The 18,598-nt window shown below is 42.1% G+C and overlaps 1 protein-coding gene across 2 annotated transcripts in view; it reads left to right on the forward strand.

Annotated features, from left to right (window-relative positions):
- The window catches only part of LOC148831637 (furin-1-like), a 103,266-nt gene that overhangs the window by 6,108 nt on the left and 78,560 nt on the right, over positions 1-18,598 (forward strand). For both annotated transcript variants that reach the window (XM_088921533.1, XM_088921532.1), the window contains exon 2: positions 4,149-4,459. In XM_088921533.1, coding sequence (XP_088777659.1) covers positions 4,280-4,459 — 180 coding nt within the window. In that variant the 5' untranslated portion in view covers positions 4,149-4,279. The remainder of the gene's footprint in view (positions 1-4,148; positions 4,460-18,598) is intronic.

Consider the following 18,598-nt stretch of genomic DNA (forward strand, 5'->3'; position numbering starts at 1 on the left):
TGGCCTTATTGGAAAAATATTTCTATCTTGTGGACTTTGCTTGCTCAAAAACAAATCTATTAATCAGCACTCCCTAGAACAGGTCTAATGCTTTAGCAACAGAACAGCATGCATCATTTTACTATGCTGCTAGATTACTTTCCTTCAATCTCTAGCGACATTCATTTTTGTAACTATCGGTAGATTGCACTTATTGACTGATTTAAGTGGTTAGGTGTTTCGTGTCCAAATGCTGCAAGTATAATGCATTGGGTAGATTCAGTACCTAAGAAGCTCATTATGAGTAGACTGTGCTGTGTATGTCCTCTTTCCTCTGTGATACATTTACTTCAGGCAGTGCTATCTCTCTACTGTCTGGCTAAAAAAAGCAGAAATGTTTTATAAATGTTTAATTGATTAGACGAGGGTTATGGTTTTCATACACCAACGCAAGCAATAGTCCTGGACTTATTTAATTCTAATCCAGTACAAGATGAAGACTCATTATAGTAAATATCTGCAGAAATACCATGTGTACAGGGCTGCACAAATTCATGTATGGTGGGATATAATATTAAGAGGGAGATGGAGCCTATAGGCAGTATCTTGTAAAACCTTTTTTTTTATCACTGCTGAAGTGGAACTTCTTCTGTTGCAGGAAGTAAGTGGGGAAAGAATAAACCAATTTACACTGTGAGGCAGGTGTTTCTTAAACTGTTACCTAAAAACATACTGGCACTCGAGCGTCAAACTGTTCCTCTGTTGAGCAAACATTCACCACAATCAATTGGATTTACAGCAGCTGAAGACTAGTTGCTGTTTTTGTCCTGACTTTATGATGTAAGATCTTAGCTTGTTTGTTTCTATTGGAGGCTCTGCGATCCCTCTTCCCATGACACGTGCAAATGACCAAGCTATTAAAAATAGTTTCTTTTTCATTAGCTGTGTAATGAAGTGCTGTTTTCTCTGTAAGTGAGACGTCTTATTCAGTCTTTCAGCAGCTGCTAGGTTTGTGTTCTGCGACCTGTTGTGAAGAAGTGCGTGCGGTGCTCAGACCTAAGTCTTTGCATCTTTTTACTGAAAAACATGAGATCCATTTGGAGTGAAGCATGTTTATTGATGAACTTGGTTTGCTTTGGTGTTGGCTCTCCACGTTTTGTAAATTAATTATGGCTTGTGATTTTTAAATATTCTTGGGATATTTAAGTGTGATTTTCTGGGGTGTCTTTGCATGTCTTCTGTTGTAGGAATGCCTTTTTCTTTTCCCCGTAGGTTTTAGGAGCAAGAGATCTAGGCCAGCTGTTCCCTCTGACTGTGCCATTAACTCCAGGGCTCACTGCTGTACTCAGGCTTGCTATTTTTGGCTTAAATGTGTGCTCTAATGAGAGCCTGCTTTATGACATGTTCTGTACACTCGCCTGCATGTCTAGTCCTCTCCACCTTAATGTTGATGGCAGTTTATTTTTTGGGGCGTTTTAATCTGCACATTTTACCATAGGTGCCAACATGTCCCATCTAGTGGTGGACTTCAGACAAGCTTCCTGCTGTCCTCTGTTAACAGCAGGGTTGTTTCAGACCTTGATTTGCTCCAAAACTGAGGTTGTGCAGTTAGCATATTTTCCTGGGAAGTTTTTTTCCTGTGTGCAGGCTCCCCTGAGGAACTCTCCTTGCAGATCCAGTTTGATGTGCTTCGGTCTTTGATTAAATCGAACTGAAAGAGGGCTGCCGATCACTTTGCTTTCCTTCGGATTTCTCATAATCCCTGCCCTGCAGGAAGAGGAGTCATTCCAGCAGTGCTTGATCTCGAAGGGAACAAGCACTGTATTTTAAAAAAAAATACAATCTATGCTTTGTTCTTTTGCTGTCTCTGTCCTTTCTGTGTCTGAGTAATTATAGGTTCAGGAGCAGTCATGTGCTCTGTCCCACCCTGTGCTTGCAGGATAGGCCTGGTTTGCCGTGACCCTCATTGGTATGAATGGCTTTCTAATAAAAATGGATGTTTTTTTGAAAGAGCAGCATTAAAGAACATGAGAAAGCTCTTTGGCCCATCCAGCTTCTTTGGTAATTAGTAGATTATTTTCAGCTACCAAATGGGTTAGATGGGCTGAGTGGCCTCCCCTGTACTTTTTAACCTCTAAACAAATGAGCCTCTATTGATGTTTAGCTTCTTTATAACATCCAGTTCCAGTGAAGTTCAGTGAAAGGCTTTGCCACGTTGACAGTTAAGCTGAGGATCCTCCTTAAGAAATGTTGCTCAGTCCATCTTGTCTGTTGTAATTGTTTTAATTGCTTTTCTTGAATTAGTTGAGCTTTACCCACTTGACCAGGAAGCTGGATCTAAATATCCACTACTCTATGCAAAGAAACATCCCCTGTTCTCCATCCATTAGAGACCTTGTGTCCTTGTTCTGCTTCCTGGTTTGATCCAGTCTATACTGCTTAAGAGTTTATATATTTCTGAAAATCCACTGAGACCAGGAACCATAGCTGTTGCTTTTCTGTTCTAAAGATATCATGTCCTTTTTTGTGATATGCAAACCAAAACTGAACACCATATTTGAACCTTTAGAACAGCATTTAAAATTAGGTTACTTCTTATCAACAGGAAAGGAAATTAAGTTTTTGAATGACTTCCTGTGCATAATCAGGAGCTCATCTTTTGAGGTTTTGTTTTCTTTAAAATTTGGATCACACACCGGTGCAAATTACAGCTTTGAATGTACTCAATTAAAATGGAAACTATTGTGTTATGACAGAATTACGTTTTGACTGAGATTTTCCTGCAGCTATATGTTTTGTAGTAGTGTTTCTTCTTTCTCTACCACAGTATGATGGTAGGATATGAGCAGAGGTACTCATTTTGAACATCTTCAAAAAGTGCCTGAATGTTGTTATATCAAGCCAGTGACTTTCTGCCGTCCAGGTCTTTTCACTGTCCGTATTCCCAAAAGTGTTTTATCTTGACTCTTAAAACACAGCTTTTTTTTTAAATGGGCAAATGTGTGGAAAAAGTGGCTGTGGTTTAGATAAACATGGTTGAAGACCATGTTTTTTTCATCCTGATCTTTCAGAGTCTGAACAAGTGAGCAAAGTTTTTCAGTCCTTGGAACCCCAGCAGGAAGGATTCGCTAGCTGGGAGTAATAATGTATGAGAAGGGACTTCCGTTACTCCACAGTTTTCTGACATGAGGGAAATATCCAGGAAGTGACAGTGGTTGTGGTTGCATTTTATGGAAACTGAATATTTATAGTTTGACATGGATTTACTTTTTGTTTTCACGAGGATATCCTCCCCAGAAGGCTATGAAAAATTAACTGTAGCTCTTGGAGGTAATTTGAGAATCTCGCAAAATGGCAAGTCTTCTTGTTCAGGTGAAGGATGCATTTTTTTGTGAGCGTTTCCTTTTTATTCAAGTTTAGGAGCATGTTCACATTACTGACAAAGTCAGTGGAACGGCTCTTGTGTGAATGCGTTTCTGTTTTGACCGAGTTCCTGAGCTGTTGAAAATCAGAAAATTATGTCTCCGTGCCTGTAATGTTGCCTGAACATACCACAAACAGTATAAAATAATTTGTATTTTAGGTGGAGCTCCTCCTATTCCTCCTCCTCTGGAAATAATACTTGTGATTTGGCTTTTTTTTTGTAGAAATGTAGGAGCACAGATGCATTAAACAGTTTAATGGAAATATTCAGCAAACGCCCATTTTACAGTAAGCTAGTCTGGGTTTATAAGATTGCTAATGTTTCTCACTTCTTATCAGACAAGTCTAATTTAGTCAATCTTTCTGCTCTGACGATACCAAGATTGTACATTTCTGTGTTTTTATTGCCACGTTCTTGCTTTTTAATGAATCCCTGGCTGCTGATAGCTGCAAGAGTTGTCTCGGGGCTTATTGCTACTGAAAAAACGAGCTCTAATCTGTGATCCATCTCTATTGTGCAGGGCAAGGGCATTCTGGATGCTAATAGGGAAATAAACTGAACTTTTTCTTTTAGTGTGCTGGCCTGACATTTAAGGTTTCAGGCTGAGATGCACGTAATTTATGAACGTTTTTCACCTTTACACACATATATATACCTAGCGGTCAGTAAAGATGGAGGAAATGAGTTGTGCGTATGTGCCTAGGGGCTATATTAACCTTGCCTTTTGTTTTGTTTTTTTTCCTAGGTGATCTGTGTGCTGATCAGCCTGCGTGGTTACATGTGCCCGGCGCAGAGGTGGCTAGCTGGAAGGTAGCTGGGTTGTAGGAGCTTCTTATATTGGAAACACGAGGGTTTGGAGACCTGCAACACCTCTCGATGGATCTCCGACTGGCTTTGCTGCTGCTGTTTGGGACTCTCCTGGTCTTTCTGGCCTCCGCGGTCAGGCCGCCCACGGAACCGAAGGTTTACACAAACACGTGGGCTGTCCACATCTCAGGGGGCATGGAGCAGGCTGACCTGATCGCCAGGAAGCATGGCTTCATCAACCATGGCAATGTGAGTCGACGCTTCAGTTCACTCCCTCCTCTCCTGCCCAAATATGGAGTGTATAGGAAAGTGCTGAACCAGGAAAATATTTCCAGTGCTGTAGGCGTGAAATCTTCAGGTTAATTTACCTCTGATTAGAGCTCTCTTTATATACCTTTCTGAAATGTTCAGTCTCGGAGAAGATTGATTTTTTTTTTTTCCCCCCCTTTTTGAATTAAAGCAAAAAAGCTTGTGGCTGCTAGAGGTCAATCTTAATAGTCTTGCTATTTCCCAGGCCGGTTGAACTACTTGTTTTCCTACAGCAGATTAAGTGGTTTGTTCTACTTTTATTTAGGCTTTTTCCCCCATTGTGATCTTTGTTAACTTTGTGTGACTGCGCTGTCGTGCCTTAAGGAGCAATGCTTATAAGCGCATTCGAAGCCTTTCCCCGGGAATGTTGTGCAGAAAGAAATCGGCTTTAGGTGAGAATGGGGAGAAAGAAGTCATGCTGATCAGAGGCCAGGCATGGGTCATGGCGATCAGTTTTGTTCAAGTGCGTCATTTGCATGTACGCGTTCATCCCGCCTGATCATTTCTAGGAGTAGAGCTCTGGTAGCGAACTAGGGATGATTGTATTGGAAGCAGCGGAGCTTTGTTGCCATGGACGCAGACACACGCCCGGAGCACTCCTCCAGCGAGTGTCTTGTATGCGAGGTGGCTGTCCAGTGTGTTCAGAAGAGGAGAAACGCTGGCGAAAGGCCTCGTCCGCCTGACAGTACCTCAGCTTGAGTATTGCAAGCTTGTGCCAGCCGGTGCCACTTCACCTGGCAGTCCTGTTGATCAGTCAGAGCACTCTTTTGACATGAAATCCAAAGTGTAAGCAGATCGTTTAAAGCAAGACCATGGGGTAGCATGTGCACAATTACAGCTGTGCAAATTTGAATATGCTCGAATCGGTCAGATTGCCTTTCAAGTATCTTTTCAAAGACTGCTCTGAAAGCGCTTGAGTTTTTTTTTTTAAACGCCTGCTTTGACTTGAGCCTCATGGAAAAGTTAAGACCTTTTGTTGTCACTTTAAAAAAAAAAACATAAAGTGCTTTATGTGAGTGTTTACTTAACTTTGGGTTTGTCTTTAGTAATTTCAGTATATTTTCCTGCAACACAATATCCAACAGGAATAAACTTGTTTTGCTACGGGCTGTTCGAAATTGATATCTCTTGTGGAAACACAAAACGCATCTCTTGTTTTCTTTGAAATGTTTTGCAGTCCTTCCTGGTTCCAGTGTTTGAACAGTATGTAGAATGTCATGGAGATCTGGAGCAGATTAACAGGGGAGCAGATGGGGTGGGGGGGTTGGGGTTGGTGCAGGAATGCCATCTGCATGTACAGAAGCTTTTAACCAATGATTAAGAACTTCTTATGTGAGGAAAGGGAGAAGGAGAACTGGAATCGGTGCCTGGGGATTCAGTGGGCTAGTTTCTAATCTCCAACAGAAGGCTAGTTCAGTGGCTTACTCTTCATCTTTCCTGCTAGCTGATGGCAAACCCATACAGTGTTGGACGAGTGAAACCGTTTGGGTGGGCTTAACACAATTTATTTCTGAGTCCTACAAGTTCTTATGGTGTTTTTTTGTGTTTATTTGAGGGCAGGAGTGGAATTATTCTGTTTACAAACGTCTGTGGTAACAGCCCTTTTCCTGTCTCTTACGGCCTGTCTGTAACTGCATGTCTTCAATGTTCAGTGGTGTGGCAGAGTTCATTAAATGTGTATGTTGCCATGTGCTGTCGAGTAAATTACCATGCATGGAGGCACGCATGCTTCCTGTTGCTGTAGCAGAAAGGAAGCAGGTATAATTTGAGTTTTGAAGACAAACGCTCTATAAATAGTAATGTGTGGAGTCGCAATTAAAAGCCTGGGAGAGGCCACGCTTGTTCATTTTTCGGTTTAAGGTTGCAAAGATGTTGGTGAATCGAGGGCTTGTAATGGAGAAGACGGATGAAGACTGCACTTGTTCCCCCTGTCCTTCTGCTAGTTGTTTCTGAACTCATGAAGGGTTCTGTAAGAAGATCACTTTATTGGCCATATACAATTTCTTGTGTTAGGAATTTCTTTTCACATACCCCAGCTTGCTTTCCATGAGAGACAAGGAGAGAATCTTGGGGTCAGAGCACCCCTGGAACAGTTGGGGTTCAACTCAGGGGCTCAGGGACCCAACAGAGTAGGATTCCTCTGCCGGCCGCGGGATGCGATCCGGCAACCTTCCAGCCACAGGTGCAGATCCTGAGCCACGGAGCTGTGTACTTCGGTCCAGTCAAGTATTTCATTTCTGCCTGACAGCTTAGCTTATGTATAACAGCAGCTGCTGTAGCTGTCTTGCCACAGTTGCTGTTTATTAGGTAAAAATACACATTGTAAACAAGGATATGCATAAATCTAAGGGGACACTGTCACAATATTTGACTGAACATGAGAATTACAAGGTTGACATAATAGGAGGCTTTGTGGCCCATGTAACTTGTTTGCTTTAATTGACTGCAGTAACCTCAGTGCCACACAGTAGTTGTTTTTTTGTGCTGTCTAAAGGTATAGGAAGTCATCAGTGGTTAGTAAGCAGGGCTGAGAGAAATAACCCCGAATAAAATTCCCACACGGCTCCTGTCACAGGTCCATTCTCCTGTCTAAGGTGTGGTGGGTCTCTGCTGATCTTTTGTTAGGGAAGAATAAGCTCAGTCCTGCAGGTATACAGCAAGCCCAACAATGTGGTATTATTCAGATCCTGTGTTCTTGTGCTTCACCTGGGAACTACTGCACAGATAGTTACATGGAAGACATTTCATTAAAATGTAGAAATTGGCAGGTCACTGACAGGGGGCTTGGAGGTGTGGGGAAGCAGCTGTGGGGAATGTGGAGCTGGAACAGGGAAACAGCTGCCTGTGTGATGTTGTGCTAGATGCTTCCACTGAGTGAGAGTGGGGTGCTGTTTTTTTGACAGACACAGGGTGTGTTTTAAGGTGTACGTCTGCATGCAGCAAGCTGTCTCCCCTTGATCCTTGCCTGTGTGGGGTAATTGTTAAAGGCGGATACAGCTGGGCTCATGTGTGCTTCCTTCTCTTGTTCGGAAGCTGGCGGTTTGTTTCACGGGAGCAGCCAGATGTGTCCTTTCCATGACTTTCTGTGTCACCTGATGGTTGCTGTCTCACCATCTTCTCTTTTCAGCCACAAACTTTCGTGGGGTCTCTCCACCGCTAATAGAGATTGACTGTCTTGATTGAAATTTACAACAAGCGAATGATGGGCTTCTTGAAGGCCGTAATTGGAGCTTTCTGCAGTTAGTGTGGTTGCACAGGGGTGTGAAAGACGCAAAAGTCAGACTAGCTTATTTATTAAATCACGCTCAGACCTTGCAGAAGAGAACAGGAGCAAAAAAAATATTGTCTTGCTTTTTATAATGGGTCTTTTCCCTAACCCTTTTTCTTAGTCTTTCCAAAACAGCGTTTCGTAATCCGTCCACCACTGGCTCGCACCCAGGCCTCTGCTCGCAAGAGGGACAGTCTGTACAGTCAACATAGCGGATCCCAGATAACTCCACCCCTCCCCCTTGGCCAGCACAACTGTCAAGTTCATGTAGGAGAGGAATTTACTTTGTTACTCTTGGCATTGTTTATGAAAGAGGTGTTGAAATTCTGTGCCTACTTTTAGTAATTCCCAAAAATGAAGTGTTTTTGTTAAACAATCCTCTACCAAATGTGAAAAGCTTCCATAGTTCAGCACGTGGTCAGTTAACTTAAGACTTGCATTGACCAATGCACTACAAACTTAAGCTTAGTTCAGTTACCAAATGTTTTTACCTTTTCAATAGTAATTTTAAAAATTCTCTGCTTGAAACTGTATGGCCTCTGTGATGTGGTGGGTTGCTATCCGTTTAAGAATATCTGACAACTCAGTTTACGAATCTTAATATTTTCCAAGTGGTAATTTAATGCTGTCAGTGAAAAACCTCTCGTGTTTCTACAGGAAAATTGCACAGTTTGTATTATTGCAGTTGCTGAGAATTTCTTACAGCAGATGTTGGGATACATCTTGACACTGCACGTTTATTTTAGCAAGGGTCCCTTATGATCATAAAACCCAAGATGGCATTTTCCATCATGGGCCTATCACTTGTACATAGTTCATTATACTTTATCCTTCTAGAAAATAAACTGTTCCTTTAAACATAAACTGCAGTCTTTTTTTTCTTCATGTAGGTCTGCATCAAACTAGTGCAAGCCTAACTGCAGGTCTTTAAATGGTAGCAAACCCTGTTTTCACAATAATGACCACAAAACAACCCACCGTGTCTGTGGTCACACCATCTTTGCTTGCATGTCATTTTGCTAAAGTTGACAATTTTCTAGTTCTAGCGATTCCTTCCCAATAGTTATTTAAAGAGCTTTTTTGGTCATAGAAGCAAAGGAGCTTTGTGGACTTAACATAGGCAGATGTCTAATGTCGAAATGGTTAAGGTACATTTTCTTTCAAATAAATGACTTTGGAAAAAACTATTTAGCAGTGAAAAGTGAGTGTCTTTGATGCCTGAAAGTTTGTAGTTTTATTAGGGGTCTTGACACAAATTTGCTAGCATGAAAATTGTCCTTTTCACTCCTGCCCAGAGTTCAGTGTCCATTGCCTGATATTTCTCACCTGTAGAAAGATTCCAAAGGGAATCTGCTGCTCATGAGTGTGATCATTCCACAGACATGGCTGAGTGAGTCCCACAAATGAAGCCTTAATATGCCAGTGACCTCCCTGTAACACTTACAGTACTGTTAGCCCCCCTGTGCGTTGCTTACAGGAACACTTTGCATTAAGGAAATCATAACATCGACATACAAATCGGGGACATGCGGAAAAGCGAGATGCCCCATAAGGAGATCCAGCAGTGGTTGTGATAAGCAAGCTAATTTGATTATGGTAATGAGCAGAGTGGTGATAAGATAAAGGTGGACAGGAACTGTATACAGTGTTTTCTTCTTCCAAGAGAGTGCTGGTAGCTGTGGGGGGGTTACTCTGTGCACAGGGGTGCTGGAACACATCCAGACTGCACACCTTGTTACACTGAATCTTGCCTAGTGGGATTCGTGCGTTTCTCCTTCAGTGCAGTTGCTGGAGAAAGTCATTTTCTTTTCTAAAGACAGAATCATGTGTGTAAAACTTGGAGAGGAAACTGTGACCCAAACAATGGAGCTGTCACTCTGTTGAACTGAAGTTAATTGTTTTAAATAGGAAGCAAAATTTAAACCTGAACGCTTTGTTTTATGTGATTCAGAAGGTGTTCCTGGAACATAGTCTGCTGTGCAGAATTACTGGTTAGTCTGCCTTTCTAATGCTTCCATTGTGTGCAGGCCTTTGTTAATGTGATAACGCAATCGAACAGGTCTGTGTTCCCCAGCGTTAAGGAAGCAACTGTTTCTGTTTTTCCCAAATTGGGTTTGGATGAAAATGTAATGGCTTGGCGTCCACAGAAGTTTCACGGGTTCTACAGGTGTTTAATTGAAGTGTGAAAAGATTGGACAAAATTCCTGGATCACGGACTACAGCTATAAACACGTAGATTTTATTTTCTTGAGTTTAAATGCCGTACGTAGGACTCCCCCTATTTAGGGACAAATTAGTTGTCATAGACCTGATTGAATTTTAGCAAACATTGCAAAAGCTTAGTGCCAGGGCCTATTTGATTTGTTTAGATTCTATGACGAGTTCAGGAATGGGCCCATTCCTGGATCTGTTCTTTTGAGAGAGAGAGATGAGCTGCTGTATGCACAGTGTAGTGGCACGGAATGTCCTTCTTTTATTGAAGGACAGAACAGCCGAGTTGTTTTAATTGCAGAGGTACTTGGAGGTGGCGTGGTTGTATATTTTGTGTTGTCTAGCTCAAATCCTCACACGCATATTTTAGGTGCTGGGGCCGGCAAGCTGCCTCCACCATTTTCCCCGATTTGGCAACACCCCTCTGCACCGAAGGAGATCCGAAAAGACTGTTGGCAGCTGGAGATCCATAGTTGTAGTCTGCCTTGATGATCGATTTTCATTTGAATTTCCCTTGAGCATAACACGGAGGAGTCAGGCCAGCTAGCTCGTTGGGCATCCTGGAAAGCTGCAGACTAGTTAGCTGTGAGCTGTGCAGTACCGGAGTTGGAGGAGGGGGAACAGAGTGGGACCTTTTGAACACGCACCTGTCCAAGATGTTTCTTCTACCCTCGGGGCCGCTGGAGTGCGGAGATATGCTAAGGATGGGTGAGGGGGGGTAATGGACATGTCGATCTGCACACCTGCTCACCTGGAGCTCCACACTGCTCCCCTGAGGCCGTGTAATTGCATCTTCCTGCTCCAGCCTTTTGTTGAAAAACTCCTGATCGAAGGCGATGCCGCTGTGAGTGCAGCAGAATGTGTTCTTATAATAACCCCTTGCTGGTACAAAGCCAGTGTTTTAGAATAATTAGAGGCTGTGTGGATTGTGTGTTAACAAACCTGTGTTCGCAGTTCCCTGTAGATGCTCTTGAAGAGAGGGAGGATATAGCTTCAAGTGGAGCTGCCAGAATTCAGAGCACAGCAAAGCCATTACAGCACATCTGAAAGAACTGCCCTCCCGCACCCTTTCCTTTCTGCGATCTTCCTCTTCAGAAAAAGATTTTTTTCCCCCCATTAGTTTCTTTATATATAATTCCTGCTGTCTGATCTCCTGAGACTAAACTGGAGTGACTGCCTAATTCTAGACTGCTGGACTATGCAGAGAATTTAGGCCAGCAGTGCTTACTAGTCCTTTACTAGTCCTTTACTAGTCCTATATTCATTAATTGTCATGGTGAAATAAAGGTAAGATTTGTATTTGTTTAAGACTTACCGTTGTAGGATTATTTCTTATGAGGAAGGGGAATCACAAGAGGTTAGTGGGCTCTGTTGATGATACTGAGCCTGTAACTTGATAAATGCGGAGATAAGATGCCAGATGACAGAGGCTTCAGCCAGCTAAAAGAAACTCAAATAGCCATCTTCCTACGACCATGACTTCATTTCACCCTTTTGGATTTTTCTTAAATTCCTTGTTGATTGGATATACCCAGATGCAGAAGTAGAAATTGTTGTTGCAGTAGAGCCCTGATGTGAGCACACATTAAAGAGGATGTCAGAAATTCTCAGAACTGGGCTACTCTTTTCATTCTTGAAAGCTGTGGTTAGCAGTGTTTTTTTTCCAATATAATATGACCTGGGTTTTGAAACAGTTCCTGTTAAGAGAAAAATCCCACTGAAGAGCTAACCATGAGTTTGTGTGTCGTGGGGGTCATGCGTTTTTTTCTTATTAGAAAATTTTAGCATCATTGTAATAGCGTAATTATCCTGAAAGCCTCCAGCCATTTCCACTCTTTGAATTCTATAGTTGAAAAGAGACTCTGTATCGTATTTAGAACACTGTATGTCTGCTGTACTTGACAATTAAACACCAGCCGTTGTTTTCCGGGAAAGTGCATCTGTAGAGTCCCTGTTGAAGTACATGTTTAGTTAATGGATTGGATCTTTCCTTGTTATGACACGGCTTGCTTTTTGTAAAAGCAATGGCAGCCGAGAGCATAGCTTTTGTAAAAGTATCGCTAATGAGAATTGATTGGTAGGAAAGATTTATAAACTCCTTGCAACAAGAAAACAGTAACAAATGAGAGCATTCAATTCAGAGATATTTCGACTTGCAAGAATCATAATGTTTCTTCACAATTGATAAAGGGGGTTAGGGGCGATACTATTCTTCCTGCCTCAGTTGCAGTAGACTATTAAATTAAAACATTTTGTGTAGTGTTAGATGACTTAGAGATGTACAGAAATAAGACATCTGTGACAGTTGCAAATATGTTTGCAGTGTGATTGAGTGCTAAATAGGATGGAGTTTTAAGGACTCATCCAAATAAAAATTAAGATGCTTTCAGGGTATTGCAACTGAACAACAGACGTTTGAGGAGACTGGAGCGCATTGTTTTTTTAAAAAAATGGTTTTTCATTTTCTTTTCCTTGCAGTAATTCTGACTTGATGTGAAATAAGATTAGCAGTCCCACTCCTATTCAAGGAAAACATTTGCATGGAACTGTGTGCTGTTGGGAGAGACTGCGTGCCACAAGCACAAGGGAAAGGCGAGAGTGAAGATGGATGGTGCCTGGGCCAGGCCCTGCTGCGTTTTGAGCTGGCCGGCCGGCTGCCTGTGTCAGTGTGGCCGCAGGGCACCAGGGTCCTGCGATGTCACCTGGTGTGCAGGTCTCTCCTGCAAGGAGACCGTGCCAGGAGCCCTGCCTGTGTCATCTGTCAGAGCAGCACAGAGGGCCTGTTCTGGGCTCTTCTGTTCAGAGAGGGTTATTCTGCACTGGCTTTCCACAGCTTTGTAACAAGGAGGAAGAGAAACGCACCCTAACTCCTCTCTCTTTCACAGGTAGTTCAGTCCACTGGTATCTCTAGTTTCTTATATGAAAGCTTTTATGTACACGTGATTTTTTTTTAAACATTTACGACTGATTTCATTTAATATACTTTGGGTCTTCCCTTTCCAATTTAAAAACAATTCTTTTTTTTTTTTTAAAGGTTCCCATGCTTTCAGCTGTGTGGTAGTGGGGTAATCCTGAAGATGGTTTAAAAATAAATTGGTTGCCATGGGAACCGTTGGCAACAAACATTCCCATATTTTTTTTCCAGCTCAGTTCCCAATGTATGCAGACATTTTTTTTAACCCTTTTTTGATTACTGCGTTGTCCTCAGGAATGCTAGATCAAACCTCACAACTAATGTAAAACAGAAAAAGAGGAGTGTGAAACTAGGTTGTGCGAATTTTGCACGGCTGTTTATTGGCCACCAGAGAGACCAAACTGTTTCTTTGGAGACTGGGGGGGGGCTGTTCAAAGGTGTGTGTGTGATGTGTGAAGCAGACTGTTGTTGAGTCAACCTGCACAGGTGCTTCCTTCAAGATGCCTTGCTTGTAAACTTGTAAACCAGTCTTGCCTTGTTCTGCAGTGAGCTGTTCTTCTGTTTTGCGGTCAGGAAAACTTCTTTCCCTTGCCGTGTTCGTTATTGGGATTGCATAAGCCTGACTTCTCCATCACCCCCACACATCCCCGACGATTTCTTATTGTTAGACGAGTTCCGTGTTTTCTCGGGCTCTTCCGTTTCAGTGATTGCTCAGCTCCATCTGCTCCGAAAGTGGCTCTGTGAGGAGATGTGTGTGCATGTGCACTATAGGCACCCAGAGCCACCTCTGGTGAGAAGCCGCAGGTAAAGGTTATACTAGATGAAGCCCTGTGTGATAAATGAAGCTTCTTACAGTATTAGTAGGGTTCTGTCATCTGGGAGAGTTTCTGTAGAATCTCTTCCTTATCAATCTTTAAAAGACTGCCTAGGTTCTGTGGTCCTTCCAATTCTTAGCCTTATTTACCCAACAAGACCTGACAAGCCTAATTGAGCATGAATTGAAGAGGCAGCATAGGGTGCTCATTGAACCAGCAAGGCCAGGAAGTACATTAATGATATTACTGCAACTCCTTATTCTTGATGAGGTCTTGTGTGCTGTCCCTTTGGCAGTTTGAATTTTAAGCATGTAATTTTAAGCATCTTCAGAAGCCTGTAACCTCCTGACTGTCGTCTTCGATAAGTGGAATACCTTAACTCCTTCCCTTGCCAGACTTAATCCAAGTCCCGTCTCGTCCCACCTGCTCAGAGTTCATCTGCACTCTTTCTGCTCGGGTGTTCCCTGAAGCTCAATCTTGTGGCAGTAGGCAATTTCCATTGAAAGCTAATGAGCTGCAGAGATGGAGTTGGCTGCCTTGTCTGATTCCCAGGTAGTGTAGAAGGGGGGTGGAGCAGGGTTTGAGGGGGGACGCTTTTACCAGAGAGAAGAAGGAAAAAGCGAGGGTATTGCCTTTGTAACTGTTGAGCACAAATCATCGCCCTGGCTCAATACATCTTTAAAGCCTTCAATACAAATTAAACTCAATTAGCCAAGAGCATTAATAAAATTGATCCTGTCTGCTTGCTTGTAAGAGACTCGTGAAATGAGTTGAGTTCGCAGGAAAAGAATGGCTGTCCCTTTATTCATCCAGACTGTGCATGGCAAGCTCTATTTTAGTCACTGGAATTACAGCGATACTGGCTGAACTCTGTAATGTGAGGTTAGCGACTGGAGTGTGCAGATCTTATGGGAACCTCACAGCCTTGGTCCTCTGCCAGTCTGGGTAAGGATCTCGGTTCGTCTGCCCCTTTTCTCTCCTTTAACTCTTTTAGCTTTTTCTGAAGAAACCCGCCTGCTTTTATGTAGCCACTCAGCTTGTATCCAGCTGATCCAGGGGACCTCGAGTTCTTTCTCTGAAAAGAACAGTAGTCCCCCCCCCCCCAGTCAAGATGTAAATCTTTTGTGCTTTAATGTGCAAGGGCCGTATTAGAAATGTATTCCTGCTGAAATTCTGAAAAGTTAAAGCCACACCTTTTTGTGTAGAGAAATGGTTGATATACACGTATTTTGATGCACAGAATAAGTTTGTTTCTAGAAAATAAATTTGGAATATTTATCAAAATAAGTCATTTGCAGCTTACTGGTTATCCAGTAGTCAGTCTCCTGAATGCACAACAGTCGATCACCTCATTAAAAAGAGTGGATTCGACGTAAGTGATGAAGACGTATAACCTCCTGAAAAACAGAAGCAGAAAGGAACCAATATGGCTATGAAGAGATCAATAACTTTGAGTCATCGATATGTTCAAGGTTGGACTAAGTCATTTGCCCTCTAGGGTGCTCATAGCTAGCATTTCCTCACCTAGTGGGGTATTAAAACCAAACACTTGTAATCAATGATAGGCCACAACCTGGGAGGTCAAGTGTCTCAATGCTTTTCCAAGATCGATGGGGGTCTAAGTGTGATCCTTCAGCTAGGAGTGTCTAATTGCTACAGAATTCTATTTGTAGTGATTTGAATGGACGCCTGATTGCATGGTGCCATGTTGATTAGGTACAAGGACTATACTTGCTGTCCTCTCTGCAAACTCATTGTGATGAGATCACATTGCAACAGAACAATGGTGCTTGTGTAACAAAGGCTTTTTTTAGACACTGTGAATGTGACAGTTATGATGTAGATACCATGTTCAGCCCTATTGAACATTTGCAAGATGGGCAGAGATGATTTGTGGCACCTAAACCACTTGTGGGACATGCAAGATGGCATCTGCAGTCTTGTTCAGCATAATGGATTTGACCATTTCATGTCAGGTCCATAAAAAGACCTTGTGTCTCCCACAGAGATGATCATTTATCTCTTAACTTTGTGAGCTTGTTGCAGTTACAATTAAACTTTGATGCTGAGTGTATTTAGAAAAACGACAGGAGGTCATGTACAGTAGTTTTTGGGTGCAACTCATTGACTTAAGGCAGAGGTTCTGCAATTCCAGTTTAGTAACTTGGTGCATTTCTGCCGCGCAAGGAAAACCCAAGAGGCCTGCTGGTTGTGTGTGATTCAGGAGATTTATGATGTACTCCATTGGCTTAGGGACATTGCCTGAAATGGTCTGATTATAAAAGTTATGGAATATTAAATATGACTTTGAAGGCGACCACGGTAACTTTTTTTTAATTCAGTTTTGCTTTAAAGCCTTCTGCTTTCGAATGTATGACCACATGTGGAACCACTGTTGCAGAGGAACACTGTAGGCCTAACTGCTGAACAGGCTCTCGAGACCAGGTGCATCCAGAATACCCTAAAAAAGTCTGTGGTATGGTGGGATACGACTAGGATATGATGCGGAGGTTTGGGGTGAGCAATTTCACTTCTACCCCTCTCCCCCCAACCCCCCCTTTTTGCCCTGTTGGATTTTCAAACCTACCGCAGAGATGAACACCCACATCTCCCAGAGACCACTGGCCATGGAAAAACAGACCTTAAATGTTTCAGGCTTGGTTTGAGCAATTAGACATCTGTTTGTCAAAGGAGCAGCTGCATCTAACCTGGGAAGTGGTCTAGAAGAGGGAATGAGTGATAGTTTGTAATGGATGTGAACTGCAGACAGGTCAGCGAGAAAAGTAACTGAAACCAGATGTAGCGTCAGGAGTTATTGTGCTCTAATCTTTCTGCAACGCACGTACTCACGAAAAGGCCTTGGCTCTGAGCTTTTAATTAAACAAAACTGACCCTGGTCATTTGGGAAGAATTAGATTTCATTAGATAGACTGGACCGTTTCTGAGAGGGTCCAGCTTTGTTTCTCAGAGATTTTCCTGGAAATTCTTGCTGCCCTCCTGTCTGTCTGAGGGATAAAGGTTGGAAAAATAAGATATAATTACAAAAAAAATTAGAAGCCTGAGTACAGCATACTCATTAGTTTCCAAACCGTTCCTGTCACAATGAGCTGTAAAGTGGAAATGTGCAGACACAATGGCAATCTGACCTAAGGATTTGTGAGTGGTTGCTCTAATTAAATGATGACTGTTCTCAAAGATACACTCTGAAACAAAATATTTTAAGTAGCTGCTTGTGGTGCGAGAACATGAAGTTCTTTTGTGTTGAGGAAACCTGAGTTAGGGTCATTGTGTCTTGTAGCAACTGTACCTAGTGGTCAGCTGTTTAGCAGATTTCAAAGCTACCACTTCTGATAAAAAAAAGTAGCTATGTCCAGGTGTACATTATGATGTTGGGTAATACAGCTGATAGAAATGTTATTAAAAGGTTTTGCCCCATCAGCTAATGCTTAAAGACTTGGAATAAGTGGCGTCTCTTTGGCCCAAATGATGTAAAACGTTTTCCGTTGTCCTGGTGGGAAATTGTAGTGATCTGTATAAATTAAAGCCCTCAGCTATTAAGTCTCTTGGGCTATAGGGTTGGTGGGTGTCAAATATGCATTTTACAGCAAAATCATTTAAGTGGAGCCTGTGGGCATAAATGAGCAGAAAAGGCAGAGGAATTTTATGTAGGAACAGACTTTTTGTGAAGGTAGTTAAGGACTTTCTCCCCCGTTTTTAGAGTCCTTGTGAGTTTTGCTTCATTGCTTATGTTGCTGTTCTCTTCTTTGTTCTGTCCTCGGGACTCATGACTCTGTCTCCCATGTTGTTCATAGCAGCCTTGTTGAAGAACTTCTGTTATTTATTAATGTTTGTTAATGTAGTCTTGTTTGTCATGATGGGCTTAAAAGAGACTGCCTTGAAATGCCTTTTTGGATGCACTGATCTCAATGTGCAAAAAAACTCTAACCTCCCACTCTGTTCCCTCTGCAGTTGATGTTTTTTTTAAGTGTAACCTGAAAGGCTTTATTTAAGCCAAGTCAGAGGGTTACAGGTACAATGGTCTCCGACCCTTTTATTTGCCTTGTCAACAGAACAGATAATTTGGAGTTTTTGGGTAATGATTTCCTTGGCTATCAAGGTCATGAATGGGTGGGCCACGAGCTTTCTGGACAGTAAATGTTTGGAGTTTTGGGGAAATAAGGTAGTTAAGACCCTCCGTTTTGTTTTATTCATTGGCAGAGAGCTCATCATATTGATCTGCTCTCTTGCCGATGGAATGCTGCCCCCTTTTTTGTAAAAATTTAGAGAGACAGTGAGTGACAAGACTGGAAGACTGTGTTCATTTTTTTCCTTTTGTAGTCTTGTGTGATAACAGAAAATATCTGAATAAACATTCACTCCTCTTCTCTCAAAAAGCCATGTTTGTTCAAAAATACTTGGTGGTTAGAGAAAGGAAAAAAAATGAAATTGTATGTGGTCAAACAGCAGTGCCTAGAAAAACACATCTTGTTTTTCTGTGGTGATTTTAAATTATACACAGCCTTTTATCTGGGCTCATAATGTACACCCCCTCAAGTCTGGTACTGCATATGCTTAGTGAAATGTGCTCTTTTTTGCAACCACCAAAAATAATTAGTTCTATTGTGAGGAATGTTTGTTTTGTTTCTTGAAGTGGCAATTGGCTTTCAAAGCTGGAAAATAATAACATTACTGGTCACTGCATTAGTGCATGCTCTCTTTTCGGAAGATGATTTTGTAAGTCTGCTTTGAATAACCATGCACAATTTTAAAAAAAATCTTAAAAAAAGCTTTTTCCATTTCTCTAGTCTATCCCTTAAGCTTAAGATTTATAGCTGGTTGTATGGGGGTGAAGAAACAATCATGTCACTGAA

Source organism: Atractosteus spatula, chromosome 7 (genome assembly GCF_055471065.1).
Source record: "Atractosteus spatula isolate fAtrSpa1 chromosome 7, fAtrSpa1.hap1, whole genome shotgun sequence".
NCBI lineage: Eukaryota > Metazoa > Chordata > Actinopteri > Semionotiformes > Lepisosteidae > Atractosteus > Atractosteus spatula.